Raw genomic sequence first — 17,172 nt, 5'->3', positions numbered from 1 at the left:
CAAGAATTATGGAATTCATTAAGGGGTTCCTTTTTTTAAGTGTGTTATATAGCAATGGTCCCACAGAGGAGAGGCAATGGTTTGGCTTGAAAAATGCATCAGTGATGTTGATGATGTATCAGTTGCTGTACCACAGATAAGCTATATAGTCACAATAATCCAAAACCTGAAGCAGGTAACTCGGCACTAATCTCTCTGAGGCAGGTAACTCGGCACTAATCTCTCTGAGGCAGGTAACTCGGCACTAATCTCTCTGAGGCAGGTAACTCGGCACTAATCTCTCTGAGGCAGGTAACTCGGCACTAATCTCTCTGAGGCAGGTAACTCGGCACTAATCTCTCTGAGGCAGGTAATTCGGCACTAATCTCTCTGAGGCAGGTAACTCGGCACTAATCTCTCTGAGGCAGGTAACTCGGCACTTATCTCTCTGAGGCAGGTAACTCGGCACTAATCTCTCTGAGGCAGGTAACTCGGCACTAATCTCTCTGAGGCAGGTAACTCGGCACTAATCTCTCTGAGGCAGGTAACTCGGCACTAATCTCTCTGAGGCAGGTAACTCGGCACTAATCTCTCTGAGGCAGGTAACTCGGCACTAATCTCTCTGAGGCAGGTAACTCGGCACTAATCTCTCTGAGGCAGGTAACTCGGCACTAATCTCTCTGAGGCAGGTAACTCGGCACTAATCTCTCTGAGGCAGGTAACTCGGCACTAATCTCTCTGAGGCAGGTAACTCGGCACTTATCTCTCTGAGGCAGGTAACTCGGCACTAATCTCTCTGAGGCAGGTAACTCGGCACTAATCTCTCTGAGGCAGGTAACTCGGCACTAATCTCTCTGAGGCAGGTAACTCGGCACTAATCTCTCTGAGGCAGGTAACTCGGCACTAATCTCTCTGGCACTTACTGTCTCATGAGACACAGCAAACTTATATATGAACCTTAAAAGTATGACATACAAGAACGTTTTTAATTCAGTCATTTACAGAGGGTCACATGTGACCGTGACTGTTTGAACAGGATCATTATGAGTGTAAATACCCTGACGGACATGTTGAAGGTGGGTCAGTCCTGAACACTTATTGGCTTGTGATCATAGGAGGGTGACAGCTGACAGAGCTCGATAGGAAGCCAGGCTGTGCAGTGTTATCGTAGACAGAAACCAGCAGAGATAACAGCATCATCCCATTTACCCCACCAAGTACACACTAGCACACTTGGCGGGCATGTTCACATGCTTAGCACAAGTATCTAAGGGTGTCCCATTCCCCAAATAATCCAAGTGCAGCCTGCTTAATGTGCACTTTATCCACACGTTAGCAAATACCGCATGTAAGTGCACCACATCAGTGACGACTAATGTTTACATTGAGCATGAGGAAATCTGTCAGTGTATCAGAATGCAACATGCCTTCTAAAAAGTTTCAGTTTAAGTGCGCAAAGTTGTGACGACTGCTTACGTAGCCTAGGCTACAGTGAAGGGCATCCCCAAACGTAACTAACACAAATAACACAGTCCTAACGTGTTTCTTGTTCACCTCTTCAGATATCAAGTGTGTCCCATCGTTTTCAGGAAATGCCCAGGCACTTGAGCTCTTTACATACACTTGTGCATTTTGCGTCTCATGTCAGCCAAAGTGTGTAGTATCTCAGTGTGCTTGCACTTAGGTGGGGTAAATGGGGAGGAGCCCACCAAACCCAAACCTATGCTTGGTAGTTCAGCGACTGAACCGTATTGTGAAAACAGTGTTCCCTAGGGGACGAGGAGGGTGCTGAGTGAGGGAGCCAGGGAGGACACAGCAACACAGGCATGAGATATATACACATTTATTCATTATGCTGCATATTCTAACAGACTTAATGGGGGACGATGCTGTTCCATTTTTACAGAGATGTTGAAACATACATGTACCATAACAGAGTGTGGTCGCATAATTGTACAGACTACTACATGCAAACAAAGATGCTGATGTGTTCAGAAACAGTCTTCAGCTGAGAGAACTTTCTAGGAGCTTGTGGCGGGAACACGAGACCGTCTGATGCAGCAGATATGTGGACAGCTTGGAAAGTCGCTATGACTCAAACATGATCGACACACATCCCTCCTTCCCTCGAAAGAAAAGACAATAGTAGCTTAAGGTTTCATAGACTCTGGATGATATGACACGACTCTATGTTACTCTTCAGTCCTGTTAGTTCAGTTACAAAATCGACGATGATACTCAAAAACCAGACGTCCTGTTGATGTAGCTACGTCATGAGGAGGATTTCTGAACTGAACAGATCGAGGGCAGAATGGCAATGAAAGAAAGCAAATCACAATTTCCTGTAAAAGTGGATGAAATCATCATTTTGATAGTGAGAGATGTGGAAATGCCGTATGTGGGGACACAAGGGAAGCTGACCCTTAGCAGGCCGGCCATATGACAGATAGAAAGGAAGCAAACAGAGATCTCAGGGTTGGCCTTTAGGGGGCGCTCACTCTGCCGGGAAGCTCTGTGCTCCGGACTCTCAGCTGCCGTCTCACGTGAGGACAGCGCCGTACGTCTACCCGCTGTAGATACTGACCAGTGTGATGCCCACCCCCACCACAGCCCCCTGTCCTTATGTGCCTTGTAGGGTTTCTCATGGGTTTCCGGAACATTCTCCAGGGACTTAGCCTCTGTCCTCCCAGTCGCCCTTACAGTAGTACAGAAACAACAGCAACAACAGCAACAGAATGATAACTAGCCGCCGTTATCTGTAAATGAGAAATAAAACTACGGTATGCTAACAAAACACGTGTGTGTTATACAAAACCTGAGAACTCAATAATATTACTTGTAGCTATTACTTAAAGACCTGATTTATCCCTATAAAAAATTAGAATTTTCTGTACAATACTATATGAACAAAGCTGGACAACTTCACCTTCTCATAAATAAGCGTTTATGAAAAGGCACGCGTAATTTCAACTGCCAGACGGGAGGAAATCGTGGTCATGCTTTTGGTTTAGAAAAAATATAATCATTCTCAATATTAATTAATTCACAAAAAAACATAGAATTCTTCATTTGTGGCAATCTCAGATAATGTGATTCTAATGAAAAGATGACCTATTTCATTCCTTGTGATTTATAAAAGCCTGCCACCCCACCCCCCCCGCACCCCCCCCGCGTCCTGTAATATGTGAGAGATCTAATGAAGCTGTATTACTAGGTGTTTATTGACTGATCTGCTTTAGTCATACCTATGCATTATTATAATACGGGGTAATACTCTTTGATATTAAAGGTGTATTGAGAAATACTAGCATTCTTAATACTCTGTCTATACTCTTACAATTCCACTGGACTGTAATCAAAAGTGCCACATTTCAGGGCCTGCATAGATTACAGTGAGCTGTATTGCACTTCACTGTGTGGCATGAGTAGTCAAAGCAACAGTGAGCTACAATCGTCCTCATCTGAGCCTGACCACTGGTCATGTGGCTGCCTTCGTCACGGCGAGGCTTTTCAAACACAGATCTCTTGTTCAGCAGATGCATCGTATGTAATAAAAGGCAACAGAAGACAAACTACACTGCAAATCTACAGAGGAAAACTATGGGATTATGTTTATGCAAAACTGATTTAATCTTCAGAATAACACTATGATTTGACAGTGTGTGATAAACCACAGCTGAAAGCAACTCAGGTGGGTGAAAGGGAGTTCTGCAAGTAGAATGATTTGTATGTCTGGGCGTAAAAAATGTGTTTGTACAATGAACCACTCTATGAAGAAACTGAAAATGATGTGACACTTTTATACAATGATATCAATGTGCTTGAACAGAAAAGAAGCAGGAGAATTTGTCTTTTTGGTCCCCGGCCAGGATGGAGAGTTTTATCGTTTTCTGGGACAAGGTGTAACATTGAACTCTCGCTGTGAGGTCTGCGGATGGCATGGGAAAGATTTAATAGCGGATACTATGAAGTAATCAATAATTTAATCTGTGATAAAACAGCCTCACCTCCCAGCTCTCCAATTTATGTCTAGTTTCAATATTTTTGTCACTCTGCCACTAATACTGCCACTTGAGAGATAAAGCGTACTCTCTCTGTAAATATCATTGGCTAGTCTTTTACCATGTTTTGCTCAATGTGGAAGTTTGTCAGCAAGGAATTCTGGCTTTGGAGTAGATATAATAATTCAATAACGCCCTGAAGACTTCTGTAACCAAGATATAGTGTCATCAGGCATGATAAACTCTGACATTTTCAGTTAATATTTGGCAATTATATAAAAAAAATCAGATACAGGATCATAGAAAAATGGGGTTTCTTATACTTCTGCTCTGCGATTCTTGATTATGACACTGGTCTGAAAAGCCAACCACAATACATAGCAAATGTAATTTTCCTTGATAAAGTTTAAAAATAAAAACCATTGTGTCATTGTCATTGAAAGACAGTGCCTTACCTTAAAAAGTAATGATATGTTTTCATAGGGCGCTACTTAGCAATCTTATCAGCATGCTTCTTAGTGTCTCTCGCTCTCAGTGCCTGGAACCTTCTGTATCTCCCTGTGCATTTGCTGTCATCTCCACTGCCGTCATATTTACACTGAATCACTTGCAGCAAACTAAGCACCTTTGATTTACAGTTTTAAATGCATGCTTTTGTTTTAAACAATCAGTCCCTCTTTGTGCATTTCATACAGCAGCTAAAAAAGAGGAATAGTACAAGGTCTGAATTTACATTTCACAGAAAAAATTGTCTTTGTATGCTCGTGACCTAGAGTCTTCTTATTGGCCCTGTAGGTGCCAGCCTCAGTGTCCCACTGCATTGTGGGTGAAAGGGGCCTCATTGTACCATGCAAATATACCTCATTCCCTACATGGGCGCCCCCTTGTGGGCATCCCCTTCACACTCCACAGTCACATGCTGGTTTCACAGGGGGGTGATACAGCGCCCTCCCCTGATCTAATGTCTGGGGAGAACATGTGATTTTCCACCTTGTGTCCTGTCTGATTGTTGTCAGACTTGCTGTCCGCGGCCGTACCGCTGGCAGCCGGCGTGCAGTTCCGCGACGGCGATTCGGTGGTAGTGCTGCCCCCCCCTGCCTGGTCCTGCTCCTCGTGGGTGACACCTTCTAGTTCCTTTCGGTCCCCTGCATTGCTGTCACGCTCTTCCATTGGAGGCTGGGGGGATTCTGCATGAAGGAACCCGTCCAGTGCTTGAAGGGCGGGGCCGGGATAGGGCCCCTCCCCCTCCAACAAGCCGCCCTCCAGCTCTGGCGGAAATTCCTCCAGCGTCTCAGTGAAGTTGACCTTGCGAGCCCTGCTCCTTGAGGGGTTACTGCCGCTAAGAGTGCTCTGGTCGGAGTTCTGATGATCCTCATTAGTCGAGACTGTACCGCCGTCCAGGTTTGGAAGGACAAACTCATAGAGGTTGTCCTTGGATGGCATTCCATTGTGGTCTCCTTCTCCACCATCTGCCACCTCGACTGGTGGGACCAAATGACGGAGATCCAGGGGTGGGGGGGGCCGTGGGTGTCTCCCCCTGCCCTGCTCACCCTCGAGGGGGTCCGCCACGCAGCTAGCAAAGCTGTCAACACTCGACACGCTCTTGATTTCGGTGAAGGGTCGCTCTTTCTGGGGGAGGCTGGAGGCCAGCGGCACTGGCTTCATCTCCAGTTCCACCTCGCACTGCAGTAGGGCCGCGCTCTGTGTGCTCCCTGCCGTGTTCAGGCCGCTGAATGACTGTGACTTCGTCATCTGGTTATACATCTCCTCCAGCTTCTGCACGTTGAGGCGCTGCGGGCTCGAGCCGAGGTTTGGGATGCGATCCTGCGACCCCGGCGGAGCACCCTCCTGGTACCTTTTGTCAAGCGACTTCAGGCTGGCATCGGACATGGTGCGCTGTGGCGCGCCCCACCTGCTGGGTGACAGGTGGTTGTCCAGGGAGCGCTTCTCCTCGGACTTGTCCACCACCACGTCCATCAGCTCCATGCTGCGGGCGAACGCATCTTTCAGATTCATGGAGACGATGCTCCCATTCCTCTTGGCTCGCTCCAAGGCCTCTCGGCGTTTGATTGCTTTCTCCTGGCGCTTCTGCTCCTTGTAGAACTCAGAGAAGTTGTTCACGATGATGGGAATGGGCAGGGCTATGACCAGGACACCTGCGATGCAGCAGAGCCCACCGACTATTTTGCCCAGCAAAGTCTGCGGGTAAATGTCACCATATCCGACAGTGGTCATAGTGATGGTGGCCCACCAGAATGAAGCCGGAATGCTGGTAAATTTCGTGGCATCTTCGTCTTTTTCTGCAAAGAACACAAGACTTGAGAAGATCATGATGCCCATGGCTAAGAACAGTATTAGCAGTCCGAGTTCATTGTAACTTCGTCTGAGGGTGAACCCCAGGGACTGCAGTCCAGTGGAGTGCCTGGCCAGCTTGAGAATCCGCAGTATTCTCATGATACGGAAGATCTGGACGACCCGCCTCACGTTCTGGAACTGCAGTACGCTTTTGTTTGACTCAGTCAGGAAAATGGTGACGTAATATGGCAATATGGCCAGCAAGTCAATGATGTTGAGAGGCCCTTTGAAGAACTTCCACTTGTTGGGCGAGGACAGGAAGCGCAGGACGTACTCCATGGTGAACCAGGCGATGCACACGGCCTCCACATGAGCCAGCTGCGGGTTGTCGTTGGCCTGGCCGAACTCGTCTATGACCTGCAGCTCAGGTAAGGTGTTCAGTGATAGCGCGATGGTGGAGAGGACAATGAACAGGATGGAGATGATCGCCAGGACCTGAGAGAGACAGAGACAGGACAGGGCATCATATCACATTTGCATTTGATATATTTCATACCTCATTTACAGGGGTCAGCGTGGTCATTCTGAACAGTGTAGACAAGATTAGGGGCAGACAGAATCACCGTGGAAGGACTTCTGAAGCAGCTCAGGGCTTCTGGCTGTTTAACCTTCTCCCCCCCCCCCCCCCCCCCCCCAATTTAAATTTACTGTTGTTTATTCAAGAGCAAAAAAGACGAACAGAGAAGAGTAGATGGGGAGTCAGATTAGGAGAGGTTTAAACACAGGCTTGCTGGTTGTTCTTGTCCATGTTTCTGTGAGCGACTGAAGCCTGATCTCTGTAAATACACACATAGGCACACACACACACACACACACACAGATAAACACACACACACACCGCACGAAAATCCAGTTGTGGCTGATAACATCCTATTTAAAAAATTATAAAATGTTCTAACTTTGTGTGTGTGTGTGTATGGGTTAGGGTTATATTACATTGCGGGGACCGAATGTCCCCACAATGTGATGAAAAACGTATTTTTTGGGGACGTTTTTTCAGTATTCACAAGGGAAAACATTTTATAAAAATCTGTGAATGCAAGTCAAAAAACAAAAAATGTCAAACGTCTTGTATTTTGTTAGGTTACTTATGGTTAAGGTTAGGGTTGGGAGGGGGTTAAGGGCCTCATTGCTGGGACTACAGAAATGAATGGAGAGGCCCCACAAATTTATAGATACGTAATTTCTGTTTGTGTGTGTCCATGTGTGTTTGTAAAAGTGTATATCCATGTGTGTTTCATCTCACAAAAAAAACTCGTGTTCTGACCTTGACGGGCACAGATGGAAAAATCTCATCTCCGTCAAATGATGCAGCCGCTGCCACCCACAACCCGCAGCTGCGGCCTTCCGCTGCAGCACCATGCGTCTGCTATGTTTACAGCTGCAAGGACGTACTTCCGAAAACCCTCAGGATCCCTCCAGAATGCTCAGTAACCCTAGGTAACCCTGAGGAACCTTTGGTAGTCCTCAGAAACCCTCTGTAAACCTCAGGAACACTTAGGAACCCTTGGTAACAATGAGGAACCCTTGATAACTCACAGCCCTGTTAGTAACCTTTTTGTATAAAATTGAGTACCTGTTTAAATCACGAGCTGCAGAATATAGAATGTAAGATATGCACAAATATTTCACGATGCACTGAAATCATGCATCCTCTGATAATGAACCTTAGTATGATGATTCCTTTTCACGTTCCATCGTTAAAAGGCACACTGCATTAATCTTGCTTAATTAATCAGCAGGCAATTTGGTCACTTATGACTTCACACCTAATTGTAATACCTCATCTACCCCAGTGATGAGGGGGCAGGCCGGGAAACTGCTGGAGGAGCTCAGTAATGCTAATGTGTCCCCAAGTCTGTCTCAAACGAAACGCCGGAGATCAGATTTCAAAGGAAGCAGGACGCCATACTAAAAGAGACGAGTGAGTGAGAGATATTAATAAAGGGTGGGTTTCAGTCGTCCCCACCCTCAGCTAATGGTGATCTGACACCTACCCATAGCCGTCAGGAAGAGGCTGACAGTGAGCCAGCCAGCAGAGCTGGGGGTGGGGGGCGGGGGGCGGTGCCCCCCTGCAGGGACGGGCAGATAATAGATCCTTAACAACAGCCCCAGAGAGCAGCTGCATGCCTCAGGAGTCAAGGCGAGATGTCGGCTGCGGAATGTTCTGGGTGCTGCAGTTGGGGTTATTACATACCAAAGTTCTGTCCCCATTCAGTACGCCCCCCCCCACAAGGCTTTGCTGCCAGTGAAATGGCCTCTATGGCTACGTTCACACAGCAGGACAAATGTGGGCCAAATCCGATTTTTTGCTCATATGTGACTCAGATTGCATTTTTTCATGACAATGTGAACAGCACATGGAAGATGGAACCCGATCTTTTCAATTAGATTAGATTAGATTAGATTAGATTAGATTAGACTTTATTAATCCCACAATGGGGAAATTCTTTGAGAAACAGCAGCAATAATGAAAAAATTCCGATTTGGGCCACTTCAGTATGTGGTCATATATCGGATACAGGTCTGAGTTTTTTGCAATGCGACTCGGAATCGGAATTCATGCGACTTTTACGTCACTCTAAATTGACATTTGTCACAATTCTGCGCAGGCGGAAGTCACCATATGTCTCCGTCAGAGTGTCAAACATGGAGGAGAGCACAGAAGCTGGCCAGTGGAGGGACAGTGAGGTTCTGGATTTAATTCTGAGCACACGCCGGTGCCTCCATGCTGGAGATGGACTTCCTGCATCAATAAAGTGGCGTCTCTGTTTCTGCGCATGCGTGTCATTGCGTCTTTGTTGTTTTGTGCGCACGCCTGCCAGTTCAGTATAGTGAACCGTTCACATTGAAATCTGATATTGCCCACATTCAAAAGAGTAATGTGAACAGGCAAGCAAAAAATCAGATCTGAGCAGGAAATCGGAATTGAACATTAAGCCCTGCAGTGTGAATGTAACCTACATGCCAACAGTCCATCTGCATGTCTGTCTGCATGTTAGACTGCCTGTATATCAGTTCGTCTGCATGTCAGCCTGTCTGCATGTCAGCTCATCTGTATGTCAGTCTGTCTGCATGTTAAACTGCCTGTATATCAGTTCGTCTGCATGTCAGCCTATCTGTATGTCAGTCCACCAGTCTCAGCACTGCAGTCCACCACTTAATGCTGAGTAATGCAGGAGTGAGCAGCACCAGCAGTAATCTGTCCCGGCAGGACCAGGCCCGCATTGATTGCGGTCTCTGTACATTTACGAGCTTGAAGCCCCCTGATCGCCAGACCAGCGTTATCAGATTGTGCAGATAAATTGGGCTGTTTCTCAGCCATGATAGTTTCACTCCCGCTGAATCAATGTTCCATGATTACTGTTATGCTAATGACAATCGATTGCACCCCCCATCCCCCCCGCATCACCTGTTCTAAAAGGAAGGGTCCCAAGGATAGCCAGGACATGGCACGCCTGGAGAGACTCTGAGGCACTGGCACAGTTACGGGATCCTCCCCTTTAAGGCGAGCTTCAGGGGCTGCAGTGGCATTTAACTGCCTGGGAAATGCAGATGAGGAGTAGTGAGCCAGGCAGTGTCCACCTGATCTGAGGTCAGCCTCCATGTGTCTCTCTGTTCTCTCTTTACCTCCTTAGCCTTCCATTCCTCTCTTTCACACTTCAATCTCGCGTTAAAGCAAGAGAATTCCCTGAGTACCGTAATATTTTATTCAGACTATATTGGAAAAGAAAATCCTCCGTTGATGTTTTCCTCACTTTTCATGTTTTCTCCTGCTGAATAGGTGCCCATTACGGGCCCCATGAGTATTATGGGATTTCTGCTGCAGTGTCTCCCCAGTAAGGGCTCAGCATTTGCTTGAAGCTGCTCCCCGAAAATGCTTATCGCAGGATGCCGATAATTAGAACATATTCATTATATACAAAATGGAGCCTGAAAAATCATTATTCGCTGCCGATTTTACGCTGCGGTTTGACAGTATCCAGCGAGAGCTTAAGCAGCGCTGTAACTCTACCCCGCTGGTGTCACGGCACTCTGCGGGCGGGAGGAGGCCGCGGCAAAGCAGCCGTTTCTCTCTCCTGTCACGCGCTCTGAGTGGAGGTGGGGGGGTGGGGGCTTTCCTGCTCACAGACTGCCGGTTCATAACGATCCTACAAATCTTCAGGCAGCAATAGTATAACAATTATTATTTTACAGGTTTTCAGGCCTGGGCTCCTCCGAGCTTGCGAAGACGCCGTTACTCCAGCACATGGACGTAGCCCCCCCATAACCCTGGGGGGGGGGGTTGGGGGCCCGCCCGCCCTCAGCCGTACTACTGCAGAGCCATAAAAGGTGAAGCAGCAGAAGAAAGCGAGCCCCCCCACTCTGCCTCCGCCGCTTCCCTGAGCACCACATGAAGAACATGGTCCTAGTCAGGCATCAACAGGCTGCTGAGAGCCAGCACCGCCGGCAGGGAATCCCACAATGCAGCTGGCAGCCGCAGCATGGCAGCCGCGCATGGCAGCCGTGCATGGCAGCCGCCGACTCGGCTCAGTGTGATGCCTACTGCTTAATGACATGGACAAATGGTCATAATGGGAGGAGAGGGGCCGGGGGGCAGGGCTGAGGGGAGTGGAGCTGGGAGGGGAGGCGCTGGGAGGGGCAGGGCTGGGGCTGGGGGGTGGGGCTGGAAGGGGAGGGGCAGGGAGGTGGACCTGGGAGGGGTGGGGCTCGGGGCAGAAATTGGAGGAGAGGGACTGGGGGGCAGAGCTGTGAGGAGAGGGATTAGGAGGGGCTGGCGGCAGGGTGGCAGGGCTGGGGGGGGGGGGGGCTAAGCTGGCAGGAGGGGCTGGAGGGAACAGAGCTGGGGGGGAGCAGCACCTCTAGAGATTACAGGGCCCATAAAATTATATCATATTAGTTCCCCAACCCAGTGTTGGGAGGGGGGGGGGAACAGAGCTGGTGGGGGATGTGACGTTAGCTGGGCTTTTGTGATGGATAACATGAAAAAGCAAAGCACATAAAACAGCTCCGACCACGATGAGGAAGGGAATCCGCATGTTCCAGGCATTCCCGGAACTCCGGGGTCCACCGTGGTAATTCCGGATCAGGACACTATCCCCAGCTGTCTGGGCCAGTTGGAGCAGCACGATGAGTAGCACAGCATTCTGGGATATCACCCACGTTGCCTTCCCTTCACAGAGCTGGCTTTGCAAGCCGCTGTCTGATTTTCAGCCAGACCAGACTTATTTCTGGACCAGAACAAACGCAACACACAGCCAGCTTAGAATAAATGAATAGTGACAATGACGAGGCGTGGATTTCAGCTGCATGTGACAGGTACCGACCGTCAGGAGGGCAGGTCCTCACGCAGGGCCTGTAAAGCGTGACATCGGTGCTACTCTCCTCTCCCAGTTAAAAAGCCGGGCCCTGAGCCCCCTCTCTCTCAAGCATGTGCAGACACATATTACATGCCGGTTATGTTTCACTGGAAACACTCAACACAGAGTCACACGTCGGGAAGCCTGAGAACCCGTACACAGCGTGTACACGGAAAAACAAAGAAGCCTTGAAAACAAGAGGAGCTGGCAGAGGGGCAGGGAGGGGGGGCTACTGGTTTAATAATAGAAAACGTCAGGATATTTTTGTACGGACTTCGAGAAAGGACTATACACCAACAGATGACTCACTGGAGCTGTGCAGTGTCACACATGAGTAATTTATTTTAGGCGGAGATTTCAACCTTGATGAAAATTAAATAGCCCCCCCTTTCCAATCAAGAATATTGATGTGGGTTTATATTTAGACTCTGTGAAAAAGCCTCAGCGACAAGGGACTGAATTAGAAGCCAAATGCTTTAACTCGGAGGAATTCCTGGGGTTCTGCGGACACGTCTCTGGCAGGGGGGTAAATAAGGGCAGCAGAATGACAAGAAAACACACCGTCGCTGCTCAAACGTGACATAGGAGGCACTGTTAAATATTAAATGCTTGTTACACGCAGTCAGCAGAAAAGCAGTCCTCCCCAGACCCTGCACCGAAGGGTCCGGACATAGGACTGGGATACAGTGAGTGTATGACATGCTATAATCTTATGAGGTATAATAAAAGCAGTCACCGTTCTCTGTACATCTTCACGGGAGATTTAATCTGTTATTAAGGTAGCTAGGGAAATATACAGCACATGTAGTATGATACATGTTCAGGGATCCATGGGACAATTCACGGGTTTAAAGGTTCCCAGCTGAATGGGTCCTGTCTGATATTGGGTTGTTTTTATTTAGAAATGAAACCTTCCAAAGTGGTCCTCCTTTCCTCCAGTGGGCGCTCTAATGACGTGTGCTGGACTGAAATACTATGAGTTTGGCTCAGGGCAAGATACAGAAGCAGCTGTACGCCCCAGCCCTGGGATTCAAACACCCCCATTGTCTCCAATAAGCAAGACTTCATCTTCCGTCCTTCAGTTTGAATTGGAACAAGCTTAGAGTGCGCCGTTCACAACCGAGTGACTGCGCAGACCGCCCACACCTGCACAGAGTGGGGTCCTTCTGCCCCAGTGAGTCACAGGCTTGGCACACCACCAAAGAGGAGTTTCCTTTCCGCTGGTGACTCCCATGAGGTCAGCTTCAGAGAGTCACCGCTTCCTCCTTCATGCCGCTCTGATATTCTCAGATTTGGGCCTGGAAATATTCCTCACCTTCATTCTCTGCCTCTTGAACTTTGCAGCCAAATTTCCCGTAAACGTGCACATGCTTAGCGGTCAGACTGAAGCACTTTATAAGTGCGACGTGACTCTATGCTGGGAGGGCGATTAATTCCACCCCTGCAGAAAAACAAACAAGCGGATTTGATATAGTTATTGATATTTTGGGAAATGCGCCAGTCCTTCTGACTGGGTCGAGCCACTCAGCAGAGCAGTAAGATTTGTGCACAAGTCCTCGTAAAACTCTGAATTCATCAAGTATATTGAGAAGCTCTTAAAAAGGCCACTATTAAGAAGGACTTATGCAAATGCTCCTTGGCACAGCCTTATCACTCTGTTAGTGCATTAACTTTACATCACCGTGACCACTGAACCGAAGCTGCATCTCTATTAAGCTCAATTTTTTATGTTTAGACCAATTTATGGAATTATGCCCCGATCATTGGCCCATCATGGGGGGAAAGGGAGGGGGGGAGCTGAGGGATCCCCCCCCTATTGTTTAAGTATCTCTAAATCATCTCACAGAAAGAAGGCCAAAACCTGTCACGATATTAACACCCCTGGCCCAGATGAAAAGTGGTCTAATCCAAGCTGGTTTGGTGTTCTAGAAAAACAATGTAACATCACCGGCAGATGACTGATTCTTGAAAATTAAATCCTGAGGTTTTTTAAAAGGATAGGACTGGTCTGACTGGCGGTGGGGTCCCAAGTGCCTCGAAGATAACGCAGATGAGGGGAATTTGGACGATGTTCCCCTGAAATGGTCATTGCTGAGGCCACCCTGTCACTGGAAGAAAGGCTCTTCCTCAGGCTGGTGATTAGTAGTCTAACTGGCAGGATAGAATCATCTCCTATTGATGCTGTTTCCTGCGTGGATCAGTCTGGTTAGGGGAGTGAACAAGGTGAGGGCAACACCCATCAGCAGGGTCCCGACCACAGTGGAAATGGGTTTGGACAGTACCCAACATACTCACTGCAGCTTACTCAGTTAACAGCAGAGGGTGCTGTTACCCCCACAGACTTTTTAACACACTAGCTGTCACAATGCATGTCTGGTCGGCTCCCCACTGTGTGAACCACAACCCCAGCTGAAATGCTAGGCCCGTCCCTCCAGGGCAAATTCTGCTCCTTCATTTAGCATGTACAGAAACCTGTGCTGCCATCTGTATGTGTGATTCAGGGAAATATAATTACTACTGAGAGAGCAGGCTGGAAAACAACAGCACTGCTGGTTTTCTAGACTTGTGTTGTATCTCTGCAATGCTTTTACAGAAATGGCAGCAGGACCTCGGGAACAACTCCTCGATGATACTGGCGTACAGCAAGCTGCTCATTTCCCATCAGGGTATGGATCCCATCAGGCGCCCGAGTTCCCATCAGGGCCTGGATCCCATCAGGCGCCCGAGTTCCTATCAGGGCCTGGATCCCATCAGGCGCCCGAGTTCCCATCAGGGCCTGGGTCCCATCAGGCTCCTAAGTTCCCATCAGGGTCTGGTTCCCATCCTACTCTTGCTCCCACTATGAACTCGATGAGGCAGTGAGTTGTGAAGGTAACACTTTACTTGGGGGGGGGGCACAAACACTTAGTAGTAAGTCAGTTACTACTGAAATACAAATCGTGAACAAAAATAGTAATTACTTGAGAAAAAAGATGTCATGATTCATTAATGATGAACAAACATGAGAGTATTTCACTTGTGTTATTCATTATTTGTTCCTTTAGTAGTTTACAAAGCTACAGAATTAACAGACATAGTAACGAATGTAGTAACTGGAAACCTGGAGTGGTGCTGGCCAGTACAGATTTTCCTGGTATAGAAGGACCTTGAGGTGATTCTTGAGTGACAAGATTTACAGAATTAGTACCAAAATTAGTAACAAATCTAGTAACTGCTTGAGATAAAAGATGTCACGATTCATTAATGAGGAACAAACATGAGATCAGCATGTAAGTAAGACTTAGTTTGTGGTTAATTAATACATAAGTACCAGTATAACTATATTATTTGTACTCCCTGGAGTAAAGTGACTGCTGTCCCGTCGCTGTCCCTGATGGTGTGTGTGCAGGGTCCGGGGGGCACCTGCTGTGTTGGCTCTGCCGGGGGAACATGCCTGTTTGCTCCGGATTCGCCAAACACATGGGTCATTTCAGAGGTTTGCACACATCACACCGATAAGCCACTCAGAACCTGCACCTCCCTCTGTATAACAGAATGACCACCAAGCTTTCATGTTTTCACATTTTAATAACTTTACAGATGCTGAATAATAACAAACCAAAAGCGGGCATCTTTATGTACTACCGACCTGTGAAACAACGACCGTTGTGTGGAGAATGTGAAATCTGATCGGAGCGGCTGCATAGACTGTTGCTTCATGTGATATTGCCCTTAATTAACTAAAAAAAAGCCGCAGCAGCCAGGGCTTGGTGGGGGTGGGGGTCGACTGTCAATGGGGGGGCATAGAGGCGGGGGGTTCTGCCCCACTCTCCTCATTGGCTATGGTGTCTCCCAGCGTCTCCTACATCATTCCGGCATTCCACATGGTCACCTCCTGCTTCCCGTCTCATACCTCCATTAGTACAACTCAGTGTTTCAGAAAACTCAGGCCGGCATCGGATTATCGGGAACGGATAACAAGCCATTTATAGCTTTCTTATATCCTCACTATAGTTAGAAAGCAAATCCTATTACCATTGTGCTGAACTGTCCTCAGGCAGGGTGGACGGCTGTAGGTGCTGCCCAAGCTGCCCTGTGGAGTGAACTCAGGTTTTCACCGGGACCCCGCATCCATGCTGCATCACCCCCCCCTCCCCCCCTTTCAAGGTACAGAGTGAGGCAGGATCAGGGGCAGGGGTGATGTTTGGTCAGTGACAAGGCCTGCACTACTTGACATCAGCTGAGGTACCAGCAGTAATCACAGCTGAGAGCAGTTAGTAATCTGGTTAATTCTCTGCGACACATGAGCGCCCACTGGAGGGAAGGAGGACTTTAATTTATGGGGGGCTGAATTTCATCTGCTTTTGCTTTCAGGTATATCATACAAAACAACACGCACAGTGCAGACTTCCTAAAATTATATCACGAGGTCCATAAATACAATTTATACCCAGCTTGGGTACAATATAAGTAATTTATAAGAATCCCCTGTGTTTAAACAACTGGTTTGATTTATTGATATTTATTAGTATTATACAAAATTTCAGTTTAACACTACGGTGTCAGCCCAGCTAACGATGTATTTGTCATTTGTCATAATACGCTGTGGGGAAAGAGCTTCGGAAAAGTGAAACAGGAAGTATGCAGACCAGGTAACCCTGAAGCAGCCAACATCCAGCACAGGAGGTTAGCACATCTGGCAACCCGGAAGCAGCAGTTATCCAGAACCAAGGGTCAGCCAATCTAGCAACACGAAGCCTGAAGCAGCAGCTACCTAGCACAGTAAGTCAGCACATCTGGCAACCCCGAAGCTTGAAACTGCAGTTATCAGCACAGGAAGTATGCAAATCTGACAACCCCGAAGCCTAAAGCTGGAGTTGTCCAGCAAAGGAAATAACGGAATCTGGCAACATGAAGCCTTAAGTAGCATTTACCCAGCACAGGAAGCATGCACATCTGGCAACCCCGAAACCTGAGGCTGCAGTGACCCAGTACTGCCCTGAGGTGTCCTTCCTGGACTGCTGAGTGTGGATTTACAGAGGAGGCAGGGACCTCCTACATGCTGCTGATGATGGACGTTTAGTGTGTTTGCCCGATTTATGCAGTGGCTGTCACAGTTCAGCACGCTAACTGGCTAGCGGGCACTGCTGGTCACAGCACCCGGCTGCCCAGCTGACATGGGGGGGGGGGGGGGGTAAATTTATATCTGAATTAATGTTCAGCCTCATTGGGCAGCTCCTTTCAGTTCAGGAAGCGTTAGCCAATGGCTGCCATCTTACCGTGTTCACACACCGAAATGTACATTTTCATGTCGTAAGTGTTTGTTCCAGGCTGTGGTCTCCCCATCACTCTCCTAAGAGCTCCGGATTTGTGGCCTGTGGATATGGGTTTGCTCGCTTGGAAAGACTCTGCTCTGAAAATATGATACATTTATAGATAAGCCTCAGAGAAAACCTGGCCCACGTTCTGGATTGATGGGGGGGGGATGTGCCTCTGCT

At 48.0% G+C, this 17,172-nt stretch overlaps 1 protein-coding gene across 2 annotated transcripts in view; it reads right to left on the bottom strand.

The window, feature by feature from the left end:
• Positions 1 to 3,157: 3,157 nt before the first annotated feature.
• The window catches only part of kcnb2b (potassium voltage-gated channel subfamily B member 2b), a 56,946-nt gene continuing 42,931 nt past the window's right edge, over positions 3,158 to 17,172 (bottom strand). For both annotated transcript variants that reach the window (XM_023794756.2, XM_023794757.2), the window contains one exon: positions 3,158 to 6,770. In XM_023794756.2, coding sequence (XP_023650524.1) covers positions 4,893 to 6,770 — 1,878 coding nt within the window. In that variant the 3' untranslated portion in view covers positions 3,158 to 4,892. The remainder of the gene's footprint in view (positions 6,771 to 17,172) is intronic.

Source organism: Paramormyrops kingsleyae, chromosome 15, assembly GCF_048594095.1.
Source record: "Paramormyrops kingsleyae isolate MSU_618 chromosome 15, PKINGS_0.4, whole genome shotgun sequence".
Classification (NCBI taxonomy): Eukaryota; Metazoa; Chordata; class Actinopteri; order Osteoglossiformes; family Mormyridae; genus Paramormyrops; species Paramormyrops kingsleyae.
This window is presented reverse-complemented; position numbering and strand designations above follow the sequence as displayed.